Consider the following 21753-nt stretch of genomic DNA (forward strand, 5'->3'; position numbering starts at 1 on the left):
GCCAGTTTCAAAAGAAATTTATATTCTCAAATTTAAGTAAGCTTAAATGGCACCAAGACAAGGACTACCGAGCCAAGAGGGGCACAGGGGGCTTTACCTTCTCATATTTTATAAATGAAAGGACGCAGTCAATTCTAAGATTAAAATTTTTTTCGTTAATTTAATATTCAGCTTTATATTTCCTTGGTGAAAACTGCTACCTCATCATCTTGAAAAAAATATACACGTTAAATGAGAAGTAAATAATTTACAGCTTAACAATTCCTTTTATTAGTTTTATTTAAAATCTGGTTATTAGCTTTATTTGTGATATATTTATAATTAATTGTATTTATATTATAACATATAAATATAATTAATTATAATAATTAATTTATAATTAATATAAATACATATATAATCCGGTTTCTCTCTTGATTTTCAAATAGATTAAGAACTTTTACGTTAGGGAACTATAATTTGAAAAGGAAGAGTCGTGAAAATTTTAAAAAAATAATTGTAACTATTAAATAAGAAAAATGTTAAGAGAGGGGGAAATATAACGTATTTCATTCCTATACAACTAAGAACATGGGGAGAGGGAAAGGGAGGCGTCAAGACATGGAACCGGTCTTATCCCAGATGACGTATTCCAGCGATGCGATCCCGAATAATAGTAAGCCTAATTTGTTTAACTTTGAAAACACTTAAAAATATCACTGCACTTTTAAGTCTTGTCAATTTCTTTAAGCTGTTTATATATAACTGTGGCCAAAATCAATGTAAATCAAATTTATTTAATCTAAAATCAAAGGGAAATGAGTGCTATTAGCTACCGTTTTATTTATTTTAATACGGAAGAAAAAGGAGAAAAAACATTTTATGAACAGGAGAAATTCGCATTTATGCTAATACTTGTATCGCAATTCTCAACTGTATGAAATAAGTTTGTAACACTTAATTTAATAAATTAACATCTATGTCAATAACAAATAACATTAAATATTAAAATGTTTTCAATAATACTTTATGTCATATTATTTATGTAAGAAATGAATGTAAACAAATTTATGTTTACCCCAAAGTATAGTGATAACAAGAAACAAGCTTCCTACTTCAGAGGGCGCCAGAATGGATTCTGTTGGTTTGTTATTTGAGCTCTTTTTCTCTTTAACTAACCAGGAAGCTTTATGTTTTAACAGGCGGTTTTACCTCTCTTAGCATGTAACTAGGTCATAGTTACGTGCATTAGTTAAAATGTTACGAATGAAAATGAATTCAGATGGCATATTCTCATTGAATTTTATCTCGCTATTTGTAGCATAAATTAGTATAGGGTATGTAAAATTAAAAAATTTTTTGTATATATAACTGGAAATTGGGTTTTAGAAGGTTTTTTTTTCCTGTCATATACTTTTTTAATAAAAACCATATATATATATATATATATATATATATACTCTATATCAAAACTGCATAACCATTTCGAAATTCATTCGAAACTTAGCGAAAGCGACGAAACGATGAGAGGAAAATTCAAGAGCAAATATTGTATCAATGTTTTTGGAATCCTATGAAAACTGCTGAATAGTGTAATCGAGAGGAAGAATTCAAATATCAAAGTAAATAACAATTGATAGACGACATTCATACGTTTTATAAAACGTGTTGTAACAATAATAGAATATAAATATGCTCGTACTCAGCCAAACAGGTTTAAAGGATAGAGTATTTTAGAGTAGGTTACTTTTTTTTAATCAAAGACTTTATAAACGATGTAGCGTAAGGAAATAAAGAAATATTGCACGTGTTTTACATTTATAGTTTAAAATATAGGACAATATTTTAGTTGTCAGAGAGACGTAATAAAAAAAAAGAACCTGCATGATGTGGTAATTTTAAAACTTCGCCTTATTTGGTTATTTTGAAAATAAGAATGACAACATAACATTGAAAGAATAAATTTGATTTAGAGCATTTTAAAGGAATGAAAAGAAGACTTTGATGTTATTTTTATACAAGATTTGAAGCTCTTGACAATGCCATCCATAATGTCAAGAATGCAGACATAAAATAAGAAAAAAAATATTTTAAGCATGTATTTTTTTGAAATACCATACCATTTTTTGTAAGCAAAAGTTCATAAGTAAAACTTTTATAAATATTTTTATGGAATTCTTTAGCATATGTTTAAAGTTAAAAAAATAATGTAGTTTTTGAAAGCAAAGAAACGATAACTAAGTTAACCATAATACAAAAATCAATCAAAAGACTGCTATTTATCTTGAATGGTTAATCCATATTTAAGTAATTATCTCAAAAATTTTGATACTTCACGTTTAAATGGGAATACAACATTTTTGATCGAAGGAATTCTAGACAATAATTTATTTTGCGAAAGTTATAAGAATTTCAGTACTACCAACTCATTAAAAAAGGAGATAAACCTTTTTCTGAAGTTTAGCCTACATGATTTACATAGTTTCAAACATCTGTTTAGTTTAAAGTATATGACGAATATGGTTCATGCAGGAAAAAATACTCATACTTACAAAGTTGCCTTTATTAATTTCAAATTTTGTTGTCCTAGTTCAGAAAATATTTGGAAAGCGGATAATAGAAAATAACATTGGCAAAATTGTTCATTTTAAAGTTTTCGTAAAATCTGAACATTTTGAAAGGTTATGAAATTTTTCATTATTTGAACTATATGTACATATATTCAGGAATATTTAATGAATTATATTACATTTAATGGGTTTTGCCTACACTTAGAATAAGAAAAAATATTACACCATTGCTCCTTTCATCTAATGCTATCTCTATTGCACCATCTATGTTAAGTACATCCTTTTAATTGAGCACCAAAATTTAGAACGCGGAGAAAAATTTCGGTATAATTAACGTACTGCATGGTAATGACATTTCTGGTAAAAAAAATCTAATCTTGGTTAATTAAATCATTTAAACCATTCCTTTGGTAACACTTTCTGCTCAAGTAGTAACGATTTACCAGAGATTCTGGTTTTAAAAATTATAGCTCTCATTACCACGCATTTATTAATAAAATCTAAAACTGTAAAATAAATTTCACCAAATAAAAATTTTTTATACCATGCTCTAAAGTATCATGACAAAACTACCAAATTTTACCAAATGTGCCAAATTTTAACACACATAAACAAAAAATTATGGTTAATTTTGCCGAAGGGCTTTTGTGAAAAGAATTGTGTTTTTTGGTGCTCTCATAGAGCTAGAAACACTGCAAATTTTACCACATTCAGGTCATTTTGACGATACTTTTTTCTCATTGCGGGACGTTTAAAAGTAATTTCATTATTGCTATTATTAATTTACTGACTAGAATTTCATTTGATTTATTAAAAACTCTCGGGTAAAATAAAAATTTAAAATCTAGCACAAAGAATGATTTAGAGCATGATAATGATTAATTTGCTCTCTTTTGTGTGTACATTAATATACATCAAGATTACGATGTTTTAAAAATTGTGAATACAATTAACATGTTAAAATTGAATTAACGGATTCTGTGTCTGAGAGGCATTATTTTTTCCCATTTTTTTAAAACTATAAATAAACTTTTATGTTATTAAACTAGTTGTATTGCTAGTAAGAAAATCATCCGGATTATACAGTGTTATAAATTAGTTTTATCTGATTCAATGCATATTCTGAATATTGTTCTTACAAAATTCATTGTTGTGAAAATATTCAATTCGTTTAAATAGTTAAAGAAGTTTTTCAAAACTTTAACAGCGAAAATAATTAACACAATTACTTATACAAAATTGTAAGCAATTTGTCACTGATTTTATCAGTTTTTCATAATTTGAAATTGAATAATTAAAATAAAAAAGCTCTTGAATTTTTAATGTGTTTGTTGCTAATACATTTGTTTGAGCATTTCATAAAAATTAACTTTTTCAAACATTTTATGCAAATAAACTATTTAAATAAGGTTCTTTAAATTTTTTTTTCAATAAAACGTCTAAGCATTTGACACGTGTGCTAATTTAATAATAGGAATTAAGTAAAAAAAGAATATTTGTTGTACTTCTTATGCACTTGCATTATGAGCTAAAATACATTTTATGCATTAAAAAAATAAGCATTAAGTATTGCTAGAATTTTCTAATTTTAATATTTAAGCGCTTGGGAGTTTTAATAACTACATAACAAATACGAACTTGTTTAAATTAGTTTATCAATTGAAGACAAAAAAATGCATCTAATTAAAATCTGTTGCATATTAACTGATTTCTAATTTAAAAATATTAAAAAAATCAAAACAGGTTTTAAAATTTGTTGAGATTTCCCTTTGTTGAAAATTAATTAATCTGTATTTATACAAACATATTTTGTTTTACTTCTGGATTTTCAAAACGCATTTCGAATCTGAAAATGTACATATTAACTCTTTTCATATCAATTTAAGTCCATGAATATGTAAAATGTAAAAAAAAAAATGTAATAATTAAAAAATTTTTTAGCCGGTATTTATTTCAGTTGCGAAGTTCTACATTTCTATTCTAATTGTTTCATAAAGAAATATTATCGACATTATTCGTCAAAACATTTGAACTTAAGACATGTTAATATTGTCAGGTTATAAAATTTATGAAAGCAGCTTCACTTGAATAATGAATAATATTGAAAATAATATTACAGAACACATTTTTTCAATGTCATTGTGTAATAGGCGACAAAATATATTAAAATATTTAAAAAAATATTAAGTTTGAATTTGGAAGTATCAATAATTTAAAAGTTTTTAATTCTTTTAATTATAATGCTCAACGTTATAGCTGATCTCTTTTCAAACCAAAACATGTTTTATTTTCTTAAAAAAAGGAAGATTTTTATAGAAATGAATTGAAAAATTAATGAAACATTTCAAGGATCAAGAAACAAGTAAAATTTTCTATTTTATAAGTTTTTTTGTCTGATATTTATACGAATAAAAAGCACACGAAATGTGAAAAATTGATGTCACTTGGGTTATCAAATATTAAGACTTTTTTAAGACACGTTCAACATGTTTTTGTAGTCAGGAATCGCTATAATAATAAGCAGTTAATAATCATAAACCAGAATTTAATTAATTCAGTTATTATTTAATTTAACCACTGAGAAAGACAGCATTGCCAAATCTACCAGAATATAGTAAAATTTAAAGTGTTCCTGGCTCTAAATGAATACTAAAAAGACAAAAAGGCAAGTGTTACTGGCTTGAATACTAAAAAGATCATCAATTTTTACCGAAGTGATTAAGTAATGACTTAAGGTCAAATTTACAACAAAATATGGTTTTATTACCTTGCTGTTTGGTAGTTAATATGGCAAACTTTAGTAATTTTATCATAATACCATAGAGCATGAACCGAATAAATAGCATAACCTTTAACTAAATAAGAGGCATGAAAACCATTTATTCGGTTAAATTTACTTTTCAGTTTTGTATTTTTGCTAAATGCTTAATAATAAGAATTATAATTTTAAAATTCAGTCTTTCCGGTAAACCTCTACCATGCTACAGGAAAAATTACTAAAAACATCTCATTATTGCTTATAAACACTCACATTATTCATTTGATAAAAAGCGCTTACTGCAAAAACTTCAAGAAAGTGTTTTTGTAAATATTTCTATAAAATGTAATCTCAAAGGTCATAAGTAATTTTTGCAATAAATTACGCTGAAAAAGTTGTTCAGATTAGTTGAAATGGAAAACTTCAACAGTTTTTTCTCATCCTATACGTTGTAAAAAATTCTGGTAATAAGTAATTACGGAAAAAGTACCGGCACTCAGAATGACAGTACTTTTTAAATTAAAATTCATTTTTACTGGAACATGTTATGAAACAATATGTATGATATATCATATTTTTAACAGTAATAATTACTTAATCACTCCCATTAAATAAAAATCACTGCAAACATTTTGGTATAATATTTTGCGGTAAAAATTGATTTTGCGATAAAATGAATTTTACGGATGAAGCACCAAAAGTGCCGGTACTTTACAACGTAAATTAATCCGAATTTTTTTTACAACGTATGACAATACTAGTTTTTTTAATAATTGTGAAAAAAATAAATAAAACATCGAGACGTTTTGAGTTGGCGGTGGATAAGATAATTTCTCCAGGCTCGAATCTTGCTGATGGTTTATTGTTTAATTTCTGATACACTTTCTATTTTTTTAACAGTGTAGAATTGATGATCAATGAATACTTTAGAGCAATATTCTACGATATATACTTACTGTTTGCCTGAGATGATGTTCCGTTGTAAATTTGAAGAGCCATTTGACTGACTTGAAGACCAAAGCTGTCCAGACTTGTTGTGACGTACTTCTTATATTGATTCCACGTCCAGGTAGAAAGGTCGTCTGGGCCAGGCCAAAAGTCAACTGCTTGCGCCGATGATCCTATAATGACAGTTTAAACTGTATCTGCATTTTAACATCATATAAAATGGTATCGAATGGTAGTTTTGATATTATAACCATATATTCGTAATTTTGATAATTTATATTTAATTCATTGGTATAATACACTCATTATTTTTTAAACCCTGTGAATATCAGAATGAAAGTGCGTTGGGATATATATTGGGTTTTTCGGAAAGTAATTTCGCTTTTTCCCAACAGAGGACTTAATAGCATTTTTTTACAGTCAACCTCAGACTTAAGTAGTAAGATCATTATAAATTTTGAAGGCTGATAGAGAAAGGATTACTAAAGAAAAAGGTCAATTGATTCTACGCAGCAGTTTTTTGTTGGTGCTCTTTTAAAATATGGAGAGTCAAAAGCAGCATTTTTTTTTTTGTCATATTTTGCTTTGTTGCAATCGAAAAGATTAAAATGCTGTTCAAACAAGAAGAAAAAATTATCCGATGTGTATGGAAAAGATATATTGACAGTACGCCAGTGACAAAACTGGTTTGCAAAATTTGAATCCGACAAAATTTCGATTCAGATGCATTAAGATGCACTAGGCCAGTGTGGCGCAACCGCCACTATGATTATTAACCCCTTAACGATCGGTTAATTTTCAAGAAAACGGTCGTAAAAGTGCCTATTTTTTGGCTTTTGTATTTCTATTACGTATTTGACTAGTGCTAACATCAAGTTTGAAATAAACTAACTATCTACAATTACCTTAAAAATTCCCTGGTACTGCCATCTGGTGTGTAAAATGAGAAATAAAATGTTTTCCGGGCAAAAGAAATGAATTAGCCTTATTCTTATTGGCGCGTTAATACTGAGCACTCAAGTCCGTAAATATCACGGGAGCGAGAAATAGAGGGCGAAACCTCACCCCGTCATTTCCACGGGAGCGAGAAGAAAGTGGCTAAACATAAATTCACTAGTATATAAGGCAAGCTAACTCGATTCAATCTTGAGTTACCTCTTGAAGAAGGTTGACGTAGTTTAAAGACTCCTTTCCCCACATTGTGACCTAAGGACGTGACATGAACTCGCTTACATCGAAAGTAAGGCCCATATCAAAGGATGATCCACATTGAACATTCGACTTGCCATTTGTGACCGCGTCATCGTCCTCCTCACGCTGTTGCTTCTCAGTCTCATTTTCATGCAACGGGAAACTAAACACACTCGACTGCTAATAGTAACGCTGGAGAGGCAGCACACACAACCGCGAACATAATACAGCTCTCACCACAAGCTCTCAAAATCCGGTGAACTTAAAATACAGCTCTCTCGTTCTTTCGTAAATACGGCAACTAATGGTATCCGTTTATCGAATTCTATCCCTGGTGGAGGAGTATTGTGGCATAATTGCCACTTCGATTATTAAACATCAATTGACTAGTACATAAGACATGCTAACTCAATTCAATCTTGATGTACCTTTTGATAGATGAAGGATGTCATAGTCTAAAGACTCCTTTTGCCCACACCAGTAATGTCTGATGAAGACACAATAAAAGGCATTAATTGGTGCAAAACAGGATAGAAATAAAAACTTGTGAGATTGCTGAAAGATAAAATTTGTCAAATTTGACCGTTCATGGTAATTTGAAACACTTACGTTTAATCTCAAAGCTCGACATGTGGGTTCCTCAAGTTCTTTAGGTAATAAATTTATGCCGTCGCATTAGACATCTGTGATTTGCATCTCAAATATGAAGAAAATTACGTATTTTTAAACAAATAGGAATGTTAAATGGGTCGTCTACAATATTTGTTCTGGTCATTACAAACTTTTATCGGTTAGAAATCATGCTACTGCCAGAAGGATTGCGAAAGCAATTTGGCCAGAATGGACTATATAAAATTCAATATAATATTTATTTACTAAAAAAAATATTTTTCTTTTCATAAGGAAAAAACGAAATTACTTTCCAAAGAACCCAATAGAATTACATACATTTCTTTACTGTAAAAGTTTTCAAACCAAACTATTTGACTTTGAAGATTTATACTTTTTAATATTTAGTACATTTTAATACATTTTAAACAACACTTTATCTAACAATACATACACTATTTTCCACACAAAGAACAAGCATTTTTTACTACACTGTAAAGAAAAATGATACTCGAATATCGCGAAACTTATTTCGGTTTTGACAGAACCGTTTCCTGATATTTGTTCTGAGCGAACATTTGTCCAAGTTGAGAAAACATTTCCGTCATATATGAGAGTTCACGTTTCGTCACAAATCACGTGATTTCGTGACAAAATGGTTCTTAAAATAAAGAAAATACTGCTCAGGGATTGCAGAATCGTCAAAAGAGAGAGTTTTAGTTCCCCGAGTATATTAAAAATGAATACTCTCAAATCCTTTCAATAAAAATACCTCAAATTAAATGTAAAAAGTTTAAATAGTTAAAATTCTTCCTTGTGTCTTTAAAACTGATTGAATTTTGCCAATTAAATGACTTAACAACTTCTATAAGATTATAGCGATTCATTAGATGTATTGTTTGAGATTCAAGTATCAAAAGTAATCTTACTGTTCATAGCCCCCCCCCAAAAAAAAAGAACTTCAAATAACAAAATAAAATAGTGTTTTAAATTCATTCATAATTCAAACAAGGAAACTAAGAAAATATAAGTACTAAAATGCTTCTAATGTATCATAGAAAATTGTTTAAATGAGAAATGTAAATCCATGAATAGGTATTTTATATTTAGTATTTAATATTTACACCGATGTATGTATCACGATAAAGGTACAAAATAAACAATTTGAAGCAGAATATGGACGATATTCTTACCTAAAAGAAGGGGGATACTCTTTATATCTTCGTTGCTTAAGGCTGTTTCTGGAGTTTCAACCAACAAATCACCTTTAAAAAGATGGAATTAGAAATCTTAATTTAGGAATCAATTTTAAATAAATGAGAGCTTAAAGCTGAAAACTAAGACAAGAAATAAGATAAAACAACATAATGTGTACAGAAGATAGGTGGATTTCAATAAGTCAACCTATTTGAACAACACTAAACAGCAATATATTGCTGTTCATTGTACAATTTTTAATTGACAATTATTTTGACAATTCGCATTTCCCTATTGAACAAAAACTCAAGAGATTTAGGGAAATCTAAAGAAATCCCATATGATATGATATAATATAGTTACATATTTTTAGGAGGTTATTCAAGACAATTATTTTAAATGTTTCGTTGCATTTGTCATTTTACGTAAATTAATAATAATATTTACTTAGATATCTCAAAAACTACAAGTAAGCTTGAAAATATTTGCAATCAAGATGTTTAATAACATTTACTTTCTCAAAATTTAATAATTACATTGGTTACCTCTTATTTTGCTAAAAATATGTGGCAAATATTTCTTATTAACATATTTAATAACATTTATACTGACAAAATTTTCTAATCGGACTGGTTATCTCGTATTTTGAAAAAACTCTTATAATTGTCTTGTTAGACAGAATATTTTTATAACTTGAATCATTTTATTTCTAGGCCTGATTTTTATTAATACTGTTAAAATTGCATTAATAGAGTTATGTTGTTAAATATGTTTTTTTTCCTCCTATTATAATTTTCTCTTAAATTGTTTCATACTTCTTACTTCAAACAGTTGCTGTCATGTTTTTGCTATACTAGCTACTTTTAATAACTGTATTTTATTTACATCATTTATAAATAACATAAAAATTTTAAAATTAATATGCTACACTTTATAGTGACTATTAAGAAACTATTTTCATGCCAAACAAAACAATTATGTTTAAAAGTTACTTTTCGCTATTTTGATTCATAGAAAGGAAAGCTAAATAAAAAAGGAAATAATGCTCGAGAGTTTCTCACATACTACGTTCGTAAAACCCAAACGACATAAACTTTAACAATGAGTAATTAGTTTCGTTATTCCCCGTTAACCTCTCTCAGGTTGCAATTCCGCAGAAAATTTAAGGACTCGAGTCATTGAGACATTCTGTAACTACACGAATAAAGAGGGAGGCCTTTAAAAGAAATATCGTCTCTTAAAAGTAACAAAGCGTGTCATTTTCAGTTAATTATCCATCGTCAAAAACCATTGGACAACTGTCAAAAGGAATGGAATACAGCTTTAAACTCAGAAGATATCATTTCTTCTAAATGGAAAGCAACTTCAGGCAGTGTTATGATATTTGCTTGTCTCAAATAATGACGCATTGTTAATGTCAGATTTAAATAATTGTATGTTTTGAAACGTATGTTTCTTTAAATTTATTTTGTTTTTAATAAAAAAAAAAGAAAATAAATAACAGAAAACTGTTTTTAAGCCAAACCTGTTTTTTAAACAGAATTTGCAAGTAAGGAAAAAGGCACATCTTTGCAAAAAGATGTTAATGCGATGCTTTTGTTTCGTATGGCGTTATTGTCGTGAAGTGTTCTTATGTCTTGAAAGACTAACTGTTATTTTCATAAAATGGTTTCATGCTTTTAATGATCAATTGTTATCGTCAGATTTATATGATGTATGCATTTTTGTGCTTTTGATATGCCTGTTTCAATAAATTAAAATTTTATTTTAATTTATGAAAAAATTTAAAGTTATTTTTACTTCAATTATAATTTTATTTTAATTATTTTAATTTAATATCTATTTGATAAATGACAGATTACTTTTCTGTACATGTTTAAATTTAAACAAAAGATACCAATATTTACGTGAGTGCGAGTTATTAAATTTTATTTGTCACACACTGTTAAAAATTTTGGAACTGGAGAGTTTGCAAATGTTTTATTTTTCATTCTACTCAGAATTCATACAGCCTTACTAATTTCTATCTGCTCTGATTCTATTTAATTGCATTCAGCGTAAAAAAAAACCTTTCTTATACATAACTACACTGTAAAAAATTCCGGATCAAATTACTGTATAAAATATCGGCACTTAGGGTGCATCTTTCATAAAATCCATTTTACCATAAAAATCATTATTACCGTAACGTATTATACAGCAGAATATAGTAATATTTATATAACTATATATAATATTTACAATATTTTTACAGTAATATATACATTATAGTATATGTATTATAATATTTTCACAGTAATATTTTTTTAATTTAAGTGATTCTATTATTTTACGGTAATTATTACTGCAAAAAGTACGGTATATTAGATTTTCTTAACGTCACATGTTTCGGTAAAAATGTATTTTTCGGTATTACGTTTTACCGCAATTTTATACGGCACTTTTTGCAGTGCAGTGTATTATTATTTTGCTCAGCAATAACATAAAATTAGTACATTGTACCTCCAAATGCGAAACACATTGTTCCTAGTCAATGCCAAAAAATTTTAGAGCAATAATCATTCACCGTAATTTGAAGCAATTTTACCAAATGCTACATCAGCCGTTTAAAAAAAATGTATTACGCTAAAAATGATTGCAAAAATTCAAAATGTTGAGAAGTATTTTGCTTCTCATTTTGACAACTCTATTCATAATCTCTAATCCCTGTCTTCAAATAAAAATTAATTCCATCTATTCTATTTCAATCACCTGCTTTCTCCGACCTCAAAATTAACCTGAATTACCAACCATTCATTCATTGACTTTTATCTCTCTCTCTCTCTTTTTGCTATTCCACTAGAAATACGATATTGGCGTGTGGTTCTTTCTCATTTCGAACAAAAGAGACATTGCCGAATCTTTTCTCATGGGCAATATTCGCTTAGAACGCATATAAGGGAATGTTCAGGGATACGTGATCGAGAGTATTTCAGAGAGAACCCCACCAACAAAAGGATTAAATGCGCAAGCAATTGATGTTAATTATGTAGTACATCTTTTCACAGTGTAGCGTGCGTTGAAATCATCAGAAAGGAAGATATTTATTTGACTGGAATAATTTGCATTCACAAATTACATACGAGAACGACACAAGTTCAATGGAAATTTGAAATAAAAATTCATTATTAACAGCACCCTTCGCTTGAAATGAATGTTTATGACCAATACCAAAGCATTTGTGAACAGTAATAAAATATGCATTAGGTTTCTGAAAGCATTAGTTTAGTCAGATAGTTAGTGATTTTCCACCAAACTGCATCTATAAGAACATATAATGTTGCGATAATATTCTCGGCTAAAGAATAAATTATTCCATAATATTGACAAATGATAGTGTTCTAGAAACAGGACAAGAAGTCTAATTTATGTTTATTTCAGAAATATATCTTCCCTTTTAACAAACTTAACGTCATATGAAATTGATCTTAAAATATTTTTCTGACGTAATTTGGGTTGGGTCTCCGACAAAGCGGTTCGCAAATGTCGTAAGAGGAAAGAGTGAAAAAGTGAAAGGGATTTCGCGAGTTAGTACATTTTATTACTAGCAGGGATAGCCTGGTCAGTAGGGCGCTAGGCCCATGTCCGAGAGTTCGTGGGGTACTGGATTGGAGATCGGATTGGACTTGGAGATCGATCGTTCTCTGATTCAGGTCAAAATTACGATCTGTGGATGAATGAATGGATGTATGAATGGATCCGCCCTATAAACGGGTGCGACGTACGGTGTGGCAGAAGTCGAATTCCTGGCCATAGATGGCTCCACTGAAAAACAAGAAATGCACACTCTGCCATAAATTTGCTCGGTTTCACCGCAGGCTTGCCCGTGTGGCAAGTGGCATTAGAACCAACCATAACCACTGATAAGTTGTGAAACCACTGATTATATTTAGCAATTCGTAATTTATTTAATATTTCGGTTGCCTTTCTGGAGTTACTTCAAGTAAAATGCCAATGAAATGGAAATGGCATTTTTTAAGAGAATTGTAATATTTCTAGAAATAATCTATTGAATTCCATAATATTGACAAATGATAGTGTTCTAGAAATACCTGAAACAAGACCAGAAATCTCATTTATGTTCATTTCTGAAATATATCTTCCTTTTTAATAAACTTAGCGTCATATGAATTTGATCTTAAAACATTTTTCTGACCTAATTTTGGTTTGGTCTCTAAGAAAGCGGTTCCCAAATGGTGTTCCGAGGAACCCTAGGATTCCGTGGAAGATTGAAAGAAGTTCAGCTAATTAGTGTTTTTTTTAGCCACTGCTGAATTTTGAAACTACTGATTGTATTTAGTAATCCATAACTTATTTAACCTTTCGGTTGCCTCCATGAAGTTAATTCAAGTAAAATGTCAATGGAATAGAAATGGAATTTTTTATAAAATAAAAGTATAATATTTATAATAATAATATCTTGAACAAAAGATCAAGCATTTATAAAATATTGCATTTGTATTTCCTATGGCGCTATTCAAAGCAAAATAAAATAATTCTTTAATAAAGAAGTATGTTTCCCTAATAACCATTTTCAACAGCAGTTTACATCACAAAGTAAATCATGATTCAGCTTGTTTTTTTCATTCATGTATATATACCAAAAACAAATTCTTAACTAGACTATAAATAGAAGAAAGACAGCAAATTTTAAATTTCGGAAAAAAACTTAATTTAATGATAAAGTGATGAAAAATTTTCATTTCTCAAATTAAATATTTTAAAAATATTTTAATAATAATTTACAGGTTATAACGTTCACAATTACCATAATAAGCCTTAATTATAAAGTCGGGAAGTCGTGGTGGCTCAGGGGATAGAGCTCTTGCCTCAGGGCTCAGGGGATAGAGAGTTTTTTTAAAATATATGCTAGCATATACTAATTACAATTTAAAACATTTAAATATTCTTTCAAATTAAGTTAGTTTTTATAAAATGCAGCTTGATTGATAAAGAAAAATACTAAAGATGGTTTAACATTTTTGTCTATTTAACTTAAAATATTGATAATTAAATATTTAAATTGAATATTAACAACAAAAAACAATTTTTAGTGCTATTTATATAAAAATTTCGTGAAACAAAATCATGGAAATAATTTCAGTAAAAAAAAAGTTTTATCAAACTTAAACTTTCGTACAAATTTAATAAAATAGTGCTTTCATGCTCCATCATTAAACTTAATTAATTCGAGCGTGGAATAGTTTTACCGCTTTTCTAAGTGTTCTATAGAAAAAAAGTCTTTTTTTTTTTTTTTTTTTTTTTNTTTTTTTTTTTTTTTTTTTTTTTTTTTTTTTTGAAAGAAGGGAAATATTTATGTAAAGGGATTTTTTTCCCCTTCGGTTCATTCCCTTGTCTAGTCAGGAACAGATGGAAGTTATTCGGGCAAGTATAATCTGGGATAACATTTAGGTTAAAAGAATTTTTCCCTTGAATTAAGTTTTTTCATGTGTTTGTGTTTTTATGCAGTGTTAGTTAAAATGAAATAACACTTTTTTGTGTCGACTGCAATAAAATTCTGTTTTTCCTTTTTTTATAACTTAAATTAAATAATAAACTTGAGTTGTTATTTACAAAACATGTTTATCCCTATAACATTTTATTCATTAAGATACGCATTTAAAGGAATTTAATTAAAGTTAAAAATAATTATCTGTAAATATTTTCTGGAAAAAAAATGTCCATGATCTGTTTAAATGATCTGATGCATAATATGTTTTTTGTATTTTTTTCAAAGGTTTTCAGGAATACATTACAAATTCAGATTACTTTGATACTTTACAGATTTAAAAATAAATAAATAAAACAAATGTGAATAGACTTTTCGTAATCAGCGATTACAGAAAGTGTTATTCTTATTTTTTTCTGAATCGCCAAAAAATGAAGTCAAATTATAAACACATTGGGAACTGCAAATTGCTGTTTGACCAAAAATAGCAGCTTGAGAAAAAAAAAGAAACTTTATTGAAATCTGCAAGTTATTAGCGTGTAAGGCGAAATAAAAATGCATTGAAACCTGTGGAACCAAATTTTGCTTTAAAGAAAAGCTGAAAGGAGGTAAAAGTGATTTTTGGAATCGACTTTATAATACTCATCTCCAATCAAACTGATTTTGAGTTTTTAATTCCCCTTACTCAATATCGATTTATAATTAGAATTTGATCTGGTTTTTTCTCGCTAAAATATTTATTTTAAATTCCTAATGCTCATACATCTTATTTACTTTTGTAAAGGATTTTAAAAATGAATATTAAGGGTGGTAATTAAGGAATACTCTGCATACATGTAAAATAACCTACTTACAAATTTTATTTCATCACAAAAGGTTGTTCTTGTTTAGAAAAATTCTTAAAATACAGTAATTTGTATAGTTGTTACGTTGCACTACTTAGGATTTACTCTCCTGTTTAATTTTTCCATTACAAATTCTCACCAGATTCGCATTATTTTTAATCTATATCCTTTATAAATTCAGTTCTTGCATATTTCGGCTTCATTTAGATATTTTTAGAGAAAAACATTGAAACAATGTTGAAAAATTTATTAAAATTAAGTCAAAAATGAAAAAAAAACTCTATTTGTTACATTGAGGAATTAACGCGCGCAAAATTCGAAACTAAATATAATTTAACAGGAGCACTCAATTAATTTTATGCGTGTTTACAAAAATCAACAGGAAACTTTGACAATCCGGCCAAAGAGAGTCGTGGTGGCTGAGGCGATAGAGCGTTCGCCTTCCTATGAGGTGAACAGGGTTCGAATCCCAGAGATGGCTGGTTGATACGCACCCGGGTCACACTGACGGGAGTGCTGACGTAAAAATATTAACCGTGGTATACGGATCATGGGTTAGAGTCCCTTTGCCGTCAGCCTATCCGTGGTAAGTTTTTGTGGTTTTCCTCTGAATGCGGAATCTCCCACAAATGCTGGTTAGTTATATCAAAAAAGTCTTCCAAGAAGGCTGGTTTGTCTCATTGCTCAATCCAGGAGTTCCCTTGTCTTTTGGATTGGGTTAGAAATTACAAGGCTATGGACTTGAGCATTAATAGTCGTAAATCCAAAATTGGGTCCGCTGTTTAATGACGTTTCTGAAATCCACCCAAAGAACTCATTTAAACTTGGTGTTGTTTTCAATACCTATTAAAAATTTACGTGAAATGTCAATTGTTTTAATAAAACGGAACAAAAACTTGGAGTTTTGTAATGAGTAAACAAGTGGAGAAAATAAATCGTGAAAAATAGTGCATAAATAATTTAGAAGGTAAAAATTACAATGTATTGTTACAATTAATCAATTATTTAAATCTTTTCATGGAACTGTATTTTTCAAAATTTTTATATTTCCCTTAATTTTATAATAATTTGAATTTATTCTATGCAAATTGTTTACTTGATGTTTCTTAATTTAAACTTAAATATAATGAACATTATTTTTGTTTATATTATGCAAACTTTTGTTTACATTATTTATATTATGCATACTTTCCATGCTATCAGGGGTCATTACACCATCTGCATGATTTTAGGATTCCTGTGGGTAAAAGAGAAACTCAATGCGTTTTTTTTCTTCCTTTTCTCTTTATTTATTTTTGTGGAAGGGCATGTCATTAGAAATCAATGTTTATGAATTGGCTTTTCACAAAATCACAGATTGTAAGCGGTAATTTTTTTACTCCATTTTGGTTTTAGGCCTTCACTAAGTCAATCTTAAGATTTTGTATCTCTACCTTTCTACTTCTTATTTTTTGATTTAAATATCGTCTATGTCTGTAGATTGCCCTCAGATTCTGATTTTGAGCGACTTTTACAATTTTCCGTCAGATCATTTTTGAACATTTTGAACGGCGGCTGTTCTTTTTTCTTCGCGTCAAAGTAGTCTTTCTTTCAAAAAAGTTCTCCTTATTTTTTTCTTTCAGTTTCAATCTTTAAAATCTTTCACATAGTGACATCAAGTTCTTTAAATAAAAATAAAAAAAATTAATATTGCTGGTTAACTTATTTAGAAGTGTTACCAAACACTTGTTGATTTTCAAAGCTAGTCAATGATAAAATCCACCGTTTCTGCACTAAGGCAGACAATAATGGTCAAAACTGCATAAATATGGTAAATTTACCGTTTTTCTGGATCTATGAGAACACCGAAAATGTCAGTAATTTTAACCAAAGCACTTTATTAATGATTTTAATAAAATTAATTATAAAATCTAATTTTATAATTTGTGATAAAATTTGGTAAATGCGGTAAAATTTGATAATTTTATCATGATACTTTAGAGAATGGCATAAAAGCCATTTATTTGGTAAAATTTACTTTTCAGTTCCATATTTTTTACTAAATATGTGGTAAAAAGCATAATGATTTTGAAAACCAGAATTTCCGGTGAACCATTACCATATGAACTGAAAAATTACCAAATGAATATTTTAAATACCTTATGGTTATTATCAATATAAATAACTTAGCAACCAACCACACATTTTACTGTTAAACTACGCGTTCAGCACTAAGCAATTTCAAAGTTTAAGTAAGAAAAAAATTAGAAATTGATGAATTAATTTTAATTCCTTAAAAACATTGACAACCCATATACATTTGCGTCTCAAATTTTAATTGCAGCCCATAATTTCTAAAAGTTGGAGTTTTCTTTCAATTTTGTTTTATAAATTTTGCGATTAAAGCAAACCAAGAGTCGCGATAGCTCAGGAGATGCAGCATTCGCCTATTAATGAGATGACCCATGGTATGAAACCTATCTGTGGTTGGTTGATTTGAATTCTGCTCCCGACTCGCACCGACCATAGTGACGTAAAATATCCTCAGGGGAAGATATCATCCTGGATAAGAATCTCTTTACTATCTGACTGTGAGAGGTTTTGTGGTCTCTCCCTCCATGTAACGTAAATATTGAGAAGTCCCCCACGAAAGACTCAATGCTTGGTCTTTCGTCTTCTGGGTTGGGATCAAAATTACAAGTTTACGGAGTTAAACATTGATAGACGTATACTCAGAAGTGGGGCGGCTGTTCAACGCCGGTTATAAAATTAAAAAAGAATTAAAACAAACCAGAAGAAATTCGGAAAAAAGTATATTTGAATTAGAACAGTTCTTGCAGAATTTTGATTTTAATAATGCCAAAAATTAAATAATAAATAAAAAAAATCGAAGCAAAAAAACTGACAAAAAATCTTAATATCTAATTTGTCATCTACCAGACTTGGGAAAACTTTGAACCATCTTCACCATAATTAAATTCCTACTGATGATGAAAACTCTGCCAAGTTATCGAAACCATTTGACATACAAATTTCTACGGTTTCACATAGAATTACTGCATTTCCTAAGTTTCTTTGTGACAATTAGTTTGCATATATTACGGAAATATACTGCGGATGAGTTTGTTCGTGTCTGGAAAAGTTAACTTAACTATAACAAGGAGAAGGAATTAAAATACTTTGAAAGTGAATATGCCTATATCTACATAAGCGTAACATAATAAATATAGAATCCCTTAATTAAATTATTTTACTTTTGAAGTCGTCTTAGAATAATTATGAAATAGTTAATGAAATATATCTATATTTTAATTTGAAATCTAATGTTGGAGAAATATAGCAATGGTACTTTGTGTATGGGAGTACAGTGCACAAAATAAAAAATGGGCCACTTTAAATAACTTTTGATCTAATGATTGGATCGCTCTAGGACTTAATCTTAATGTTTCGAGGAGGGGATTTCAAATATGCTAATTAAAAAATGGAGTCGATGTTTTAAATTACGAAATAAGACCCAAAAACGCACATTCTCTGAATAAACATACCTTGTTTTCAACGGATTCAGATTTCCGACCCCCAAAATAAGGGGGAAAGCCGCAATCTGCGAAATAGGATCCCAAAGTTTGAACCCCTTAATGTTAAGTTTACTTTTTCCGTATTTCACTATATCTCGAAAACTTTTTAAAAGAATTGAAAACTTTTAACACCCGATTATGAAACTCATTTATCCAAAGATAACTCTACGCAAAATTAAAAGAAAGTACGTTTTTGTGTTTGATTACGTGACTTAAAATACTAATACTTATTAATAAGTACTTATTAATTAGCATATTTGAAGTTATCCCTTCGAGTCATTAAGATTGAATCCAAGAACGTAGAGATCCGATCATTAGATCGAAAATTATTTAGGGTGGTCCGTTTTTCATTTTGCGCACTGTATGTACTAAGTGTCATTTACCAATCACATTAATACTTTTTCAAAACATTATTCCACTAGAAGATATTTAAGAAGAAATGTTTTTGTAAAATTAATTTCAGATTAAGGGGACTAGGTGAATTTTATTTCATCCAGAAAGCTTCAATGTAAAAAGTTTTTCTATATTACACAACTTAAATAATATTTAACTTGGGATTCTGAATTCCTTTCATAGGAATTTAAAATTTTCAAATACATAGTTAAGTGCAAATTATTTTATTTAAATAATGCGAAGAATTTTTACAATTTAATTTTCTTCAGAGCTAACATTTGAAGAAAATAATGAATATGACGATTTGCGCGCAAATTAAAAGTCATGAAAGTCATGCTGATGACTATAAATAACTTTGAATACGCAGTTAAGTACGTTTTTTTAAACCATACTTACTCAAAGAAATTGAAAAATACAAAGTTATTTTTTAAATTTATAAAAAAAATTTTTTATTTTGTTGAAAGGAATAAATAAAATGCTTACTAATATGTGCTAGCATGAATTTAAATAACATGCTATTCTGAAGCAAATTACCTATTTTTAATTCAATATATTTATTAGAAGTCGAGCAATTTTTGCTTCGACAATGAATACAATTTGAATTGAGGAAAACATATTTAAAGGCAATATTTTGAGTTAATTACTTAAAAAATAATTCAAAATTTTGATAGGAAAACTGCACTAGAAAGAAAATGAGCAAATTTTTATGTAGGTCAGTGCAATCATTTCATATTTTTTAAGCAGTGTCAAAGAATTTCCTTTGGTCATTTTAAATTCATTTAATTAATAGAACCACAAGCAGCTGCAAGACACTGTACACTCACAGTTTATGTGGCTGCGCCGCAAATAGTTTATCCCAACTGCGCTATTATCTCAAATAGTAGTACGCCATGGTCCCTACATTGAAGCCAATAGATTTTATTCTGAAATTTTAGTGGGAGTATAATTTTATTACCGTTAGTCTCAATCGTATCTTAGATCCATATTGGGCAACAATTAATCACAATCCTATTTTATTAATAACAAGCAATCTACTGTAAACAACATTTTATTAAACAACACTGCACTAGTATATTATAAATAATATTGAATCTGCTGTCAGCAATATCTTATAACAGTTAGTCACCATCGAATCTTATGAATGATTTAAGATTTAATGGAATTTCTTTCCACAGTTAGTCGCATTCGCCTTTCATAACTTGCTCCGAACAAGATCTTATTACAGTTAATCGCATTTTATAACTTGGGATCAACTGAAAGCAATATCTTATTACATTTAATCGCCATCGAATCTTATGAATGACTTTGGATATAATGGAATATCTTTCCACTGTTAGTTGCATTTTATAACTTGGGATCTACTTTGAACAAGAGCTTATTACAGTTAGTAACGCAATCGCATTTTATAATTTTAGGATCTACTGAGATTAATATCTTATTACTGTTAGTCGCAATCGCATCTTATGAATAACTTGGTTCTAACGCAATATCTTTCCACAGTTAGTCGAAATGGTATCTTATGAATAATTTTAGATCCAATGCAATATCTTTGAACAGTTGGTTGCAATCGTATTTTATAACTTTGAATCTACTGTGAGCAATATCTTATTACAGTTAATCACAGTAGTATCTTATGAATAACTTTGGCTCTAATGCAATATCTTTTCACTGTTTCTCGAAAACGTATTTTATAACTTGGGACCTAATGTAAGCAATGCCTTATTACAGTTAATTATTAGAGTTATTAGAGTTAATAACTCTAATAATTAACTCTAATAATATCAAAACTGTGGCAACTGTCTTAATGTGTAACTGACACCATATCATGTTTTTAACTGTCCTGCAGTCGCTGCATGCCTTCACCTCTTAAACTACCCCACAGAAGAGGATTTGTATTCTTTTAATGCCATAGAAATAACAAAAACTATTCAAGCACACCATGAAATATGATTCAATAGAGGATACGACACCAACCAACCATTAGAGTTAAATCGTATATTATAAATAATTTTGGATCTACTATGAGAAGTATCTTATTACAGTTAGTTTCAATTGTATTTTGAAATCAACTTTGGATTAAATTAAAATTTAATAGTTACAGACACTTTGAAGTAGAAGTCAGTGCTAGATTATAACATATTTAAAATCTGTGGTTGATGCTAAAAGTGAGTCATTTTTGCTTCTCTCATTATTCTAAATAAATGGCTCGCAGAATTTAAAT

The 21753-nt window shown here is 28.9% G+C and overlaps 1 protein-coding gene across 2 annotated transcripts in view; it reads right to left on the minus strand.

Moving 5' to 3' along the window:
• Positions 1–21753, minus strand: part of LOC107436632 (para-nitrobenzyl esterase-like) — a 298185-nt gene that overhangs the window by 19528 nt on the left and 256904 nt on the right. For both annotated transcript variants that reach the window (XM_043043999.2, XM_043044000.2), the window contains exons 8-9: positions 9249–9320; positions 6264–6428 (exon numbers count right to left, since the gene is read on the minus strand). In XM_043043999.2, coding sequence (XP_042899933.1) covers positions 6264–6428; positions 9249–9320 — 237 coding nt within the window. The remainder of the gene's footprint in view (positions 1–6263; positions 6429–9248; positions 9321–21753) is intronic.

Source organism: Parasteatoda tepidariorum, chromosome 2 (assembly GCF_043381705.1).
Source record: "Parasteatoda tepidariorum isolate YZ-2023 chromosome 2, CAS_Ptep_4.0, whole genome shotgun sequence".
NCBI classification, from domain to species: domain Eukaryota; kingdom Metazoa; phylum Arthropoda; class Arachnida; order Araneae; family Theridiidae; genus Parasteatoda; species Parasteatoda tepidariorum.